The sequence below is a fragment of the Pseudophryne corroboree genome, chromosome 1, assembly GCF_028390025.1.
Source record: "Pseudophryne corroboree isolate aPseCor3 chromosome 1, aPseCor3.hap2, whole genome shotgun sequence".
Lineage (NCBI taxonomy): Eukaryota > Metazoa > Chordata > Amphibia > Anura > Myobatrachidae > Pseudophryne > Pseudophryne corroboree.
The window spans coordinates 950,887,643-950,902,989 of record NC_086444.1 but is presented as its reverse complement, the minus strand read 5'-3'; the positions used below and the strand labels follow the sequence as shown (position 1 = coordinate 950,902,989).

At 43.8% G+C, this 15,347-nt stretch overlaps 1 protein-coding gene across 3 annotated transcripts in view; it reads right to left on the bottom strand.

The window, feature by feature from the left end:
* Positions 1-14,182, bottom strand: part of SPOCK3 (SPARC (osteonectin), cwcv and kazal like domains proteoglycan 3) — a 504,342-nt gene extending 490,160 nt beyond the window's left edge. The window contains exons 1-2 of one of the 3 annotated variants that reach the window (XM_063920424.1): positions 14,056-14,182; positions 13,755-13,943 (exon numbers count right to left, since the gene is read on the bottom strand). In XM_063920424.1, coding sequence (XP_063776494.1) covers positions 13,755-13,940 — 186 coding nt within the window. In that variant the 5' untranslated portion in view covers positions 13,941-13,943; positions 14,056-14,182. The other 2 variants (XM_063920425.1, XM_063920423.1) reach the window with 2 other exon arrangements.
* Positions 14,183-15,347: the final 1,165 nt, after the last annotated feature.

Genomic DNA, 15,347 nt, shown 5'->3' with positions numbered 1-15,347 from the left:
AAGTAGTCCGCACTTGGGACGGGCGCCCAGCATCCTCTACGGACTACGAGAAAAAGATTTACCGGTAGGTTTAAAATCTTATTTTCTCTAACGTCCTAGAGGATGCTGGGGACTCCGTAAGGACCATGGGGATTATACCAAAGCTCCCAAACGGGCGGGAGAGTGCGGATGACTCTGCAGCACCGATTGAGCAAACATGAGGTCCTCCTCAGCCAGGGTATCAAACTTATAGAATTTTGCAAAGGTGTTTGAACCTGACCAAGTAGCAGCTCAGCACAACTGTAATGCCGAGACCCCTCGGGCAGCCGCCCAAAAAGAGCCCACCTTCCTAGTGGAATGGGTCCTAACCGATTTAGGCAACGGCAATCCAGCCGTAGAATGAGCATGCTGAATGGTGTTACAAATCCAGCAGGCAATAGTCTGCTTTGAAGTAGGAGCGCCAAGCTTGTTGGCAGCATACAGGTCAAACAGTGATTCTGTTTTTCTGACTCTAGCCGTTCTGCCTACGTAAATTTTCAAAGCCCTGACCACATCCAGGGACTTGGGAGTCCTCCAAGTCACGCGTAGCCACAGGCACCACAATAGGCTGGTTCATATGAAAGGATGATACCACCTTAGGCAGGAATTGAGGACGTGTCCGCAACTCCGCTCTATCGACATGGAAAACCAGATAGGGGCTTTTATGAGACAAAGCCGCCAATTCCGACACTTGCCTAGCCGAAGCCAAGGCTAATAACATGACCACCTTCCAAGTGAGATATTTTAACTCTACCGGATTAGGTGGTTCAAACCAGTGTGACTTAAGGAAACTTAACACCACGTTAAGGTCCCAGGGCTCCACCAGAGGTACAAAAGGAGGCTGAAAATGCAGCACTCCCCTCACAAAAGTCTGAACTTCTGGGAGAGAAGCCAATCCTTTTTGAAAGAAAATGGATAGGGCCGAAATCTGAACCTTAATGGAGCCTAAGTTTTAGGCCCAAATTCACTCCAGTTTGTAGGAAGTTAAGGAAACGGCCCAGATGGAATTCTTTCGTAGGAGCATTCCTGGCCTCACACCAAGAAACATATTTTCGCCATATACGGTGATAATGTTTAGATGTCACGTCCTTCCTAGCCTTTATCAGCGTAGGAATTACCTCATCCGGAATGACCTTTTCCCTTAATATCCGGCGTTCAACCGCCATGCCGTCAAACGCAGCCGCGGTAAGTCTTGAAACAGACATGGGCCCTGTTGCAACAGGTCCTGCCTTAGAGGAAGAGGCCACGGATCTTCTGTAAGCATTTCCTGCAGATCCGGAAACCAGATCCTTCGTGGCCAATCTGGAACAATGAGGATTGTTCTCACTCCTCCTTTTTCTTATTATTCTCAACCCTTGGGTATGAGAAGAAGAGGAGGAAATACATAGACTGACTGGAACACCCACGGTGTCACTACGGCGTCTACCGCTACTGCCTGAGGGTCTCTTGACCAGGTGCAATAACTCTGCAGCTTTTTGTTGAGGCGGGACGCCATCATGTCTATCTGTGGCAGTCCCCACCGAACTGCAATCTGTGCGAAGACTTCCTGATGAAGTCTCCACTCTCCAGGACGAATGTCTGGTGAGGAAGTCTGCTTCCCAGTTGTTCACTTCCGGAATGAACACTGTTGACAGTGCTCTTACATGATTCTCCGCACAGCAAAGAATTCTGGTGGCTTCCGCCATCGCCACTCTGCTCCTTGTGCCGCCTCGGCGGTTTACATGAGCTACTGCGGTGACGTTGTCTGACTGGATCAGAACTGGTTGGTCGCGAAGAAAGGTCTCCGCTTGACGTAGGGCGTTGTATATGGCCCTTAGTTCCAATATGTTGATGTGAAGACAAGTCTCTTGACTTGACCAAAGACCTTGGAAATTTCTTCCCTGTGTGACTGCTCCCCAGCCTCGGAGGCTCGCGTCCGTGGTCCCCAGGATCCAGTCCTGAATGCCGAATCTGCGGCTCTCTAGAAGGTGAGCACTCTGCAGCCACCACAGGAGAGATACCCTGGCCCTGGGGGATAGGGTGATCAACTGATGAATCTGTAGATGTGACCCGGACCACTTGTCCAGTAGGTCCCATTTGAAGTCCTCGCATGGAACCTGCCTAAGGGAATGTTTTTCCCAGGACTCGAGTGCAGTAAAGCACTGACACCTGTCTTGGTTTCAATAGGTCCCTGACTAGAGTCATGCGTTCCTGGGCCTTCTCTATCTGAAGGTAAACCCATTTCTGGTCTGTATCCAGAATCATACCCAAGAAGGGCAGACGAGTTATAGGAACCAACTGTGACCTCGGAAAATTGAGAATCCAGCCGTGTTGCTGTGACACCTTCAGCGAAAGTGACACGCTGTTGAACAACTGCTCTTTTGATCTCGCCCTTATTAGGAGATCGTCCAAGTATGGGATAACTGTGACTCCTTGCTTGCGTAGGAGCACCATTATTTCCGCCAATTACCCTGAAATTGGTAATGACAATCCTGTACCACAATTGTCAGGTACGCCTGATGGGGTGGATAAATGGGAACATGAAGGTATGCAGCCTTTATGTCTAGATACACCATCAAATCCCCCCCTTCCAGGCTGGCGATGATCGCTCTGGGCGATTCCACTTTAAAATTTGAACCTTTTCCCGTATAGGTTCAGAGATTTTAATTTTAAAATAGGTCTGACCGAACCGTACGGTTTCGGGACTACAGCCAAGGTTGAGTCATATCGCCTTCCTTGTTGCAGGAGGGGAACCTTGAGCACCACCTGTTGGAGATACAATGTGTGAATTGTATTTAATATTATCTCCCTTTCTGGGGGAGAAGCCGGTAGTTCCGATAAGTAAAAACCGGCGAGGAGGCACCTTTCGAATTCCAGCTTGTAACCCTGAGAAACAATTTTTATTGCCCCGGGATCCACCTGTGAGTGAACTCAGATGTGGCTGAAGAGTCGAAGACGTGCTCCCACTGGGGCGGACTCCCTTAGCGGAGCTCCAGCGTCATGCGGTGGATGTAGTAGAGGCCGGGGAGGACTTCTGTTCCTGGGAACTAGCTGTGCCCTGTACCCTTACCTCTGGTAAGAAAGGACGCTCCTCGTACTTTCTTGTTATTCTGCGACCGAAAGGACTGCATTTGATAATGTCGTGCTTTCTTAGGCTGTGAGGGAATATAAGGCAAAAGATCAGAATTACCAGCTATAGCTGTGGAGACCAGGTCCGAGAGCCCTTCTCCACCCAATTCCTCAGCCTTGTAAGGTAAACCTTCCATATGCCTCTTTTAGTCGGCATCACCTGTCCATTGCATGTTCCCCAGGACACGTCTAGCAGAAATCGACATAGCGTTGACGCTAGAACCCAGTAGACTAATGTCTCTTTGGGCATGTTTTATATATATATATATATATATATATATATATATATATATATATATATGACAGCATCTTTTATATATATATATATATATATATATATATACTAGGGTCAATAACATGGTATCCTTATCTAGGGTTTCAATCTCCGCTGATAAGGTATCTGTCCACGCTGCTACAGCGCTATAAACCCATGCCGACACAATCGCCGGTCTGAGTAGTGTACCAGAATGTGTGTAAATGGACTTCAAAGTACTTTTACTGCATGCTATCTGCAGGATCCCTGAGGATAGCTGTTAAGTCAGCGCTACCTTTTGGGTAAACGTGACAAAGCTTTGTCCACCCTAGGGGAAGATTCCCATCGTATCCTGGCCCTAGTAGGGAAAGGATACTCCCTGAGAATTCTTTGTGGGAATCTGCAGTCTCTTGTCTGGAGATTCCCGCTCTTATTCTTCATGAGAGGAGGGAAATTTACCTCAGCTTTCTTCCCCTTAAACATGTGTACCCTCGTGTCAGGGACAGATGAGTCATCAGTGATATGCATCTTTTATTACAATAATCATATATTGAATACTTTTCTGCCAGTTTTGGCTGTAACTTTGCATTATCGTAGTCGACACTGGAGTCAGACTCCGTGTCAATATCAGTGTCTATTATTTTGGATAGTGAGCGTTGTGAGACTCTGAAGGTCTCTGCGACATAGGGACAGACATGTGTAGATTCACTGTCTGTTCTCTAATCTTTTGTGCAATAAATTTACCTTAGCACTTAATTTCACATATCCAATCAGGTGTCGGCGTTGTCGACGGAGACACCACTCACACACACATTTGCTCCATCTCCTCCTTAGGAGAGCCTTTTACCTCAGACATGTCGACACACACGTACCGACACACCACACACTCAGGGAATGCTCATCTGAAGATAATTCCCCCACAAGGCCCTTTGGAGAGACAGAGAGAGAGTATGCCAGCACACACCCCAGCGCTATATGACCCAGGAAAAAACACAGCAATTTAATGTTTACCCAGTAGCGCTGTTATTATTTTCTGCGCCGAATTATGTGCCCCCCCTCTTCTTTAAAACCCTCTCTTCTACCGTGGTATAAGCAGGGGAGAGTCCGGGGAGCTTCCTCTCAGCAGTGCTGTGGAGAAAAACATGGCGCTGGTGAGTGCTGAGGGAGAAGCCGCGCCCCCTCGACGGCGGGCTTCTGTCCCGCTAAAGTGTAAAATTGGCGGGGGCTCCTGCATATATACAGTGTCCAGCTGTATATATGCTCCTTTTGCCAAATAAGAGGTTTATATTGCTGCCCAGGGTGCCCCCCCCCCCCCCCCCCCCCTGCGCCCTGCACCCTTACAGTGACCGGAGTATGTGAGGTGTGTGGGAGCAATGACGCACAGCTGCAGTGCTGTGCGTTACCTCAGTGAAGATCATGAAGTCTTCTGCCGCCTTTGAAGTCTTCTTTTCTTCTCATACTCACCCGGCTTCTATCTTCCGGCTCTGCGAGGGGGACGGCGGCGCGGCTCTGGGACGGACGGCTAGGGTGAGATCCTGCGTACCAATCGCTCTGGAGCTAATGGTGTCCAGTAGCCTAAGAAGCAGGACCTAGCTTCAGAGAGTAGGGCTGCTTCTCTCCCCTCAGTCCCTCGATGCAGGGAGTCTGTTGCCAGCAGAGCTCCCTGAAAATTAAAAACCTAACAAAGTACTTTCTATCAGCAAACTCAGGAGAGCTCACTGAAAAGCACCCAGCTCCTCTGGGCACAGTATCAAACTGAGGTCTGGAGGAGGGGCATAGAGGGAGAGGCCAGTGCAAACCCAGGTCTAAAGACTTTCTTAAAGTGCCCATGTCTCCTGCGGAGCCCGTCTATCCCCATGGTCCTTACGGAGTCACCAGCATCCTCTAGGACGTTAGAGAAATCAGTAATATCTCCAGACTTTTCAGTGCAATTAAATGTTGAGATAACTTCTATCCCATTCAGAATTTTCCGGGCCTAAAAGCTATCAAATTCCCCAATCTCAGCCCTGACCATGGTAAAGAGCAGGGTTGAGGAGAGACCTAAAAAAATCCAGGGTTGATGGCGTTCACACCAAAAACCCTGGATTTAGGTGCTAGTGTGAAAGGGGTATCAGATATTGCCCTTTCCAGCTAATTTGCTGGACAAATGTAATTATTAGGTTAACTAAAAAGTAGAGATGTGCGGTGGGCACTTTTCGTGTTTTGTGTTTTAGTTTTGGATCTGGATCCCCGCTCGTGTTTTGGATCTGGATTGGTTTTGCCAAAACCACCCTTTTGGGTTTTGGTTTTGGATCTGGATGATTTTTGAAAAAAACATAAAAATAGCTAAAATCACAGAATTTGGGGGTAATTTTGATCATACGGTATTATTAACTTCAATAACATTCATTTCCACTTATTTCCAGTCTACTCTGAACACCTCACACCTCACAGTATTGTTTTTAGGCTTAAACGTTGCACCAAGGTATCTGCATAACTAAGCTAAACGACATAAGTGTGCAGCACAAACACCTGGCCCATCTTGGAGTGGCACTGCAGTCCCACTATACTAATGGTGGATACCGGACGCACGTCTAACACCAACATAGCTGTCAAGGCCTCAGTTATCCGCTTTGCAACTGGATGACTGCTGCCATATTTCATCTTCCTCGCAAAGGACTGTTGGACAGTCATTTGCTTAGTTGAAGTAGTACAAGTGGTTCTCCGACTTCCCCTCTGGGATGACGATCGACTCCCAGCAGCAACAACAGCAGGGGCAGCAGCAGCAGTAGGAGGAAGTGGTTCTTGATCTTTCCCTATTTTATCCTCCAAATTTTTGTTCTCCATTATTTTTCTGGAGTTATATAACAAAATGCAGCATAGGAGAGCGTACCTCTACACCACACATGGCAAACCCTGTAAAAATTCTTTGGATTAAATATTAATAATTCCTTTATTTGGAGTAAATAATATACAGCACAGGACAGCACCACTGAACTTATATAGCAGCACCACTGGACTAGACGTATACGGCAGCACCACTGGACTGGAGTTATACAGCAGTACCAATGGACTGGATTTATACGACAGTACCACTGGACTTATACGGCAGTACCACTGGACATATATGGCAGTATCACTGGACATATACGGCACTATCACTGGACATATACGGCAGTATCAATGGACTTATATGGCAGTATCACTGGACTTATACGGCAGTACCACTGGACATATACGGCAGTATCACTGGACTTATACGGCAGCACCACTGGACTGGATTTATACAGCAGTAACACTGGACATATACAGCAGTACCACTGGACTGGATTTATATGGCAGTACCACTGGACTGGAATTATATGGCAGTACCACTGGACAAATATGGCAGTATCACTGGACTTATGCGGCAGTACCACTGGACTGGATTTATACGGCAGTACCACTGGACTGGATTTATATGACAGTACCACTGGACTGGATTTATACGGCAGTACCACTGGACATATACGGCAGTATCACTGGATTGGATTTATACGGCAGTATCACTGGATTTATACGGCAATATCACTGGACATATACAGCAGTATCACTGGTCTTATACGGCAGTACCACTGGACTGAATTTATATGGCAGTATCACTGGACTTATACGACAGTACCACTGGACATATACGGCAGTATCACTGGACTTATACAGCAGTATCACTGGACTTATACGGCAGTACCACTAGAATGGATTTATATGATTTCTATAGATTGTAAGCTTGCGAGCAGGGCCTTCCTACCTCTATGACTGTTTGTTATCACCCAGTTTGTTATATCATTGTTATTTCCAATTGTAAAGTGCAACGGAATGTGCTGCGCTATATAAGAAACTGTTAATAAATAAATAAATATGGCAGTACCACTGGACATATATGGCAGTACCACTGGACTGGATTTGTATGGCAGTACCACTGGACATATACATCAGTATCACTGGACTTATACGGCAGTACCACTGGACTGGATTTATACAGCAGTATCACTGGACTTATACGGCAGTACCACTGGACTTATACGGCAGTACCACTGTACTGGATTTACACGGCAGTACCACTGGACTGGATTTATATGGCAGTACCACTGGACATATACAGCAGTATCACTGGACTTATATGGCAGTACCACTGGACTGGATTTACATGGCAGTATCACTGGACTTATACGGCAGTATCACTGGACATATACGGCAGTATCACTGGACTTATACGGCAGTACCACTAGACTGGATTTATACGACAGTAACACTGGACGTATACAGCAGTACCACTGGACATATACGGCAGTACCACTGGACTTATACAGCAGCACAGAGACACCACCACTGGACTGATGCAGCACAACACAGCACCACTGGACTGGACATATACAGCAGCACTGGACATATGGCAGCAGAGGACACCACCACTGTGACTGGACTGATGCAGCACAAGTCGCCACCACTTGACTTTTGCAGCACAACACAGCACCACTGGACTGGACTTATACAGCAGCACTGGACATATGGCAGCAGAGGACACCACCACTGTGACTGGACTGGTGCAGCACAACACAGCACTGGAATGACACACATAAGACAGAGCAGGTCGCCACACCACTTTCCCGCACAGACAGACGCTGAGGGGAGAGACTTGTCCTCTCGCTACACTCTCCAGGACTGGAGTGAAAATGGCGGCGACGCGCAGCTCCTTATATGGAATCCAAAACCCGTGAGAATCCGACACCGGGATGATGATGTTTTGCTTTCTTCTGGTTTCCGAGTCTGGCGGGAAGTCCCGAGCCGGGCTCGGATCCGAGCTTGGGACATGAAGTTTGGGGGGGTTCGGTTCTCAGAAAACCGAACCTGCTCATCCCTACTAAAAAGACTTGTTAATGTGTATACTGATTACTTCTTCTACTCCGGTCATAACTATTAGGCCTATCATACACTACAGTGACAGCTAATTATTTGCAGGAGTTCAAATAAATTGTTTTAGATGATTCTAGTTAACAGATGGAATACCAAACATAGGATTCGCTAATAAAACTTTGTGTTGAGCTGTCTAAGTTTCTTAGTTTATTAACACTTATTTACATAACACAAGCATATTCCATTACTCTTTACAATTGGGATTTCATTTACTATCTCATATTCCTATCTTGGCATAGAGGCCTGAATTTGCAGGACTGGAATATGATTACTGCATTGGATTGGATATATATAAGCTTATGCTGGCTATTCTGTCTAATGACTTGCCAACTACATTTACACTGGTGTTACTAACATCTTCTTATGTTATTTAGCTATCCTTGGGTACAGCCCAGCTGGTGTCATTGACGTTTCCAGTTTCAGATGTAAAACCGGGCAGTAATAATTATGCAAATTATCTGTAATGGCTTTGTCTCCCTCAAGACAGCTTTGTTTTCAGAGCAATTCACAAATCAAGTATTTCTAAATAGACTTTATTATTAATAGTCCTGGACTTTAGACACAGTGAATTGGTGCCAGTTTCATTTGTGACTTATTCTTTATACATAAATGTGCCAAAATTAAAAACAGTGAAACTATATAATATTAAGAATTTGACTAAGAAGAGGTGTACATTGCTTTTCTGGCATATGCCAATAGTTTCATAGGGATTTTGCTGTCTATTTGGCGAAGATTGGACAATTTTTTATTACATTTATGTAAAGCTAACCAAAGCTGTGAACACTATTTGTCTTACTGATTGAAGGGATAGGAATAAATGTATTGTTAACCATATTTACCCAATCTCATGGTAAGAGACCCGCTAGCAGCTATATAGGGACACATTAAATATTTTACTACTAAATTTTCCTTATTTATATATATATGGCTTTACAGGTTTCCTCTACAGGTCAGCATTCTTTAGTGTAGTAAGCATTATCTACCATTTTCGAGAAGCTATTACAAAATCTCAGGAATTTAACAGATTTGGTTCTGATAACTAGGATTGGCACTACCCAGGACAATGGTGAGTCCATAGCACCATTTAGTTTCCAGGGACCCCTGCAAAGAGGTTTGGGCTTCACTGGACCTGGAATGCAGGTTGTAGCACTCTGTCTAATGGGCCCTACACACTGGCTGATCCGCCGCCGAGCTGCCCGATGGCGGATACGGCCAACGAGCAACCCGGCGGCGGGGGGGCAGTGACGGGGGGAGTGAAGTTTCTTCACTCCCCCCGTCACACGGCTCCATTGAAGTGCAGGCAAATATGGACGAGATCGTCCATATTGGCCTGCATGCACAGCCGATGGGGGACCAGCAATGAAAGAGCGCGGGGCCGCGCATCGTTCATCGCTGGAGCCTCCACACTGAAAGATATGAACGAGTTCTCGTTCATTTATGAACGAGATCGTTCATATCTTTCAAACAAATCTGCATGTGTGTAGGGCCTATACCTCTTTACTGAGATAACCAGCAAACTCAAGTTGGTGCATGTAATGAAGAATAGTCAAGTAGACCACCATGAATGAAAACCAGAAATCACAGTAAAAGGAGCAAACAGGGGAATCATCAGAACTACCCAGGAGTCAGAAACAATATTCAAGGGATCAAAGAGAGAGTAGTCAGGTACAAGATGGGTCAACATCAAGGTACAACTAACAGGCAGAAGGCAAGGTACAAGTGAGTAGATCTACAGGCTGATACTGTAGCTTAATACTCTGACAGTGATACTGACTGTCAGAGTGGCTTAAATAGACTGGGAAGTTTTGATTTCGTGCCATCCTGATTTCAGCAATTACACAGCCATCACTACAAACTTCCAGTGAATCCATGCACCCACTATATAGAGCAAAACAGAACTACAGCAAGGGGAGAAGATTAAAGCAAAGTGCCCGCCTGCGAGATGTGACAAGAGGCGACGGCTTCACAGATGCAGACTGCAGCAGCGAGTACGCTGTACTCCGCATGTTATAATAATAATAATAATAATAATAATAATAAAACATATTTTATTTATATAGCTTTTTTCTTTATTCAGTAGACTCAAGGGGCTTATTTCAGTACTTATGGGGGGGGGATTCAATTGTAATTCGTGCCGGTGGCCACTAGATGGTACCCGTTGGAAAAATTTAATTCAATCAGCTGCCGGTGCTGACTTTTCTGCTTGCATTCCCCTGTGCTCAAGAGCAGAAATGACTGGAAAATTACTCCTTTGGACACGCCTCTTGATTTCCCATCACTTACATGGAAAATCGGACATGCAAAACAATTGAATTCCCCCCAATGTGTCAATTGTTCCATCCACCACTTAGATTGTAGTCTCATTTGTGCAGTCATCTTTACAATCTATTTCATTTTAATATATGTTATTTATTTATTTATAACTTAGCTCTAAAATGCTTTCACGTGACATGACCATGAAGAAAGTTCCATGGATGATTATATGTAACATTCATTTTCCATTTGAGAAGTTTAAGTAACTTGGCTTTAAAATGCTTTCACATGACATGAACATGAAGAAAGTTCCATAGATGATTATATGTAACATTAATTTTCCATTTCAGAAGTTTAAGTATATGATCTGTGCGTAAGAACCTTGATGCTGTCGTGAGTGAGCGGACACTTTATGTCAACGCAGACTGTAATAAATAAAATCTCACAGACTATGTAACAAATAACATTTCAGTGTAGACTATTACATACCAACACAGACTATTTAACAATAAATATTTTAACACACATTATATAACAAATTAAATTCCAACACTGACTATGACTTTCCCTTATTCCCAGGTGGAGTTATCATTTGTTTTAAAAATTGTAAAAGTTTTTTCTGTTCAAAGTTATACTTCCTAGGAAAAGAAAGTTTTATTTGTTGTTTTAGATGTCATATGGATGCCTCAAAATATTGAAGGGCCCCAAAGTCCCCTTAGCATCACCACATAAACTCTTAATTTATGGTCTAATTTATTACAACACACTACCCAATCCCCTGCCTTCCATGATCCCTGTATCACTCTGCTAGCCTCTTATAGTTATATTAAGGGGCATCACTAATGCCTAACTGGCAAAATGCTTAATGTCGACATTTACAATATTTTGTTTGCTTAATTTCAGAATATAAAGGTCATGCTAAAACATTAACTTAAATGACCAATTTTTGTGAAAGTTTACATTTTATAACAGTTATAATAAACTTGTATAAGCAAAGTATTTGCTGTTCATCTATATAGTCTATCCTTAAACACATATATGATCAAGAAAACACTTTTTGGATAATGTGTATGTATATACTGTATGGTACAGTATATGTATACAGTTTGTGATAACATATTTTGGAGTTTCCCAGTGCAAGCGGGATCCACTAAACGAAGCAAACCCCAGCTGATGTGAGTAAGCTTTGTTGTACCTACCCAGTAGTTTTGACTTTGACCAGTAAATAAAAATTTGCATAAGATATTGGCCACCTCAGCATAACTATTTCTGTTTGGAAAGAGGTGGAATACATATAAAGATGTATCAGAGTACATAATAATGCATAAGGCTTCTCTTACACTCTGTAGTAAGATTACAACACACATAGATGAGAAATTGCCTAGCTGTCATATCCCATTTGCATGCTATTTTCATAAATTAATATGGAAACCTTTTCTGCAGTCATCCTGAATTGACTCCATTTTTACTTTCTAATAAATTATCTGGGGGGGTGATACCAATTCAGATTCTTAATTACAACCATGAATCTAGTTTCAGAGAACAAAATCCAGTTGTTCAGCAACTTTTTTTTGCTACGTTTCAATCAAACTCCAAATGCACATCGACCTTGAGTGCAGACTACTGGCTCATGTAACCATTTATCCCATAGCCTGTAATCAATTACTGTGTACCACGATTGGCAATTCTACTATCAGTGCACCATTCATTGCAATCACTGGCGTATTACATTCAGTGTTCACAAATGTGACTATTAATGATGTGAGCAGAATATCAGATAGTGTTTCCTTAAAATCCCAAATTTCACGTAACATTCTCATATAAATATTTCATAAGTGTTACATTGTTTTCCTACATACATACTGTATTGTTTGCAATCCTTTAAAAATACAGATACACTGTATGCTGTTTAACATGTAGCAGAGTGTTTAAGTAACAAGAAACAGATAGGTGGGTGCCTGTGGAAGTTCAGCCAGACTCCTCATTCGCAATCATGCATCACAAAGACTGTGATGAGCTTACAGAATAAGGCACAGACCTGACAATACTGGCAAATGTGTTTCTTTGTCATGTACTTTTTGATAACAGCTGCCATCACTTGGAGCATGTATTCACAATTTTGGGGTTTATGGTACAAACATCTGTTTTTCCCATCCCCTATACATCACAAATGGTACCTCAGACCCCACTTACAGCTCCGTGAAAGTCACACTGATTAATGTCAGGGTAATTCAGCCCTCAGGAAGGGAATATGTGTAACATGCGGAGTGCTGGACTGTCTGATAACACCTATGTGCTGCATTCTACAGCTCAGAGACAGCCTGCTGTTGGGGATTTTGAATTATACGCATGTAGCATTGCTGTGCTGTACAGCCATCTCAAACACATATCTAATGGAGCAGGCAAGCAATAACAAGATAGGAAACAAGAAAAACATTGCAACTATAGCCTTAGGCCTAACAGCACTGCAAGAAAGGTTAGTAATAGTAAGTACCAACCAGGGCCAGATTAAGGTTTATGGGGGCACCAGGGCGACTAACTTGTAGGGGGGGCTACCAATAAAATTATCAATAGGATGTGCTAGCAGTAATATTAAAAAGTATTATTTGTAAATGCTCCCAGCACCACAAATGTGTTAAACACACTGTAGTGCCCCCAGTTCACATTATGGCACACATAACCCCTGCTTCACATATGTGGGGGCCCCTGGGCAACCACCCCAGCCACCCTGTTGTTAATCAGGCACTGGTACCAACCTTAGTCATGAACTATGACTAATACATCTCTGGTAGCACTGATGTATATTACGCACTGATAACCCCCAGTATGATAAATACAGCATTGTCCCTAATTAAAACATCGATCAAATGCATCAATACATTGAACCAATTAGCTTCATTTTCCCACATGACATAAAACCAGGAGACATATGAGATGGGGATGGAGGAGTTGGTCATGGTCCTCTCTGGTACTGAAGTTTTAGCAGTGGTAATGCCCCGTTAGGAGGACCTGATTTTGGGCCATCAGGTATAGGGATAGCACCAGTGTTACTGCAGGTAACAGAAAAAGTTACCGAGGGAAAAGCAATTCTCATTACCAGGGTGGTCGCGGCTCACAGCCTGGGGGCAGCCGCATTATTCTCTCCTCCAAGTTACAAGAGCAGAATAAGGGGAGACAAAGGTGAACTTACATCGCGGAATCGATTCCAGTGTCCGGCATCCTTGTCATACTGGGATATAGTGGTTAGCCATTGTTTATCATCCAGGAAATTGCCTCTGTCTGACCTGCCAGTCGCTGCTGCAGCCGCTGCCAGAGCCCCACTGCAGGCTGCTGCGTACACCAGTACCAAGGCTACCTTTCCCATCATCATCATCATCTGCTGGAGACACAAGTGGGGAGAAACCATGGTCAGAGCGGAACCTGGCAGCTCTCTCACCTTCACATGCAGCGCTAGATGTGATAAGAGACGGCAGCGCCAGGAGACTAGTCACCTTGCTTGTACAGCCTGCGCAGCGTTCTTCCACTACACATGCAGCTCAACGCTGCCAACTACCAGGAGCTGCTGCTGCTGCTGCCTGTGCTTGTCTGGAGCAGAGCTCAGTGTGCTCAGTGCGCCGGCCGAGTGCCTGCCTCCTCTTCCCCCTGCCTCCTCCCCCCTCTCCTGCCAGAGCTGGCGCCAGGGGGGCAACCACAAAATGGAATTTGGGGAGGGGGTGATTAAAGTTTTCTAATGGTGCAGAGAGCCTGGTGCAACGTTCTGCATCGTTTTTGGTGCAAAGGAATGTGAGATGCAAAATAAATGGCACTTAACATCATGGTGGTGTAATACATACAGTAATTATGTTACAATTGCACGAAACTGTCCTATACATTTCCATTCAGCTACTTTAGTAATTATTTTATTTTCTCTCTCTCTCTCTCTCTCTCTCTCTCTCTCTCCAGTGTGCAATAAATTGCAGTAAGGTGCATTGCATTGTGCTTCATTCCTTATCTCTGGCTTCTGTCTCTGTCCAGAGCATGTAGTCTTCAGACTTCAGTGACTGTACTTTACAGCATAATTCATTGTCTTTCCTTTGAGGATAATCCAGGTCACTGGGCAGTGGTAAGTATCATGAGCTAGGCATCGGTAACATCCAAATTCTGCCACAGGCTGACTTCTTTTTTTTTTCTTTTTGTGCTCACATTGGATGATGAATTGGAGCTATAAAACATGCAGTAGCTTCTCTGATGTCAGTGTAAATAAAATATGAAATTTGGCAGGGCATTACTTAATTTTCTATATTTTAACATTCTGCACAAATAAGACAAATACAAATTATGTCTAATGAGTTAAGGTATGGCAAAATGGCTATTAAATACAGTTATTGCATGCACAAGCAGTCTTTCTGCTACTGTATATTGTATATAAATTAAATAATACAACTAAAAATGTAAATAATAGTATCTTTCAACTAAGGGAGCTAATTAACAGTAATATAACTGTTTAATAAATAAAAGTCACAAATAACCTTTATTCATCTTGCACAGATAAAATCAGACAAAGCTTTTTTTTTTAATTGTGTTTCAGTGAATTTGCCATCATCACTGCATTTAGGGCCTAATTCAAGGTTGATTGCAAAACAACATTTTTCTCTAATGGGCAATACAATGTGCACTGCAAGTGGGGCAGATAGAACATGTGCAGAGAGAGTAAAGCTGGGCATACACTATACAATTATCTGGCAGATAATCTGTGGTTGGAATGAAAACCTGGTAATGGATGAGAGCAACTGACAATCGTCCA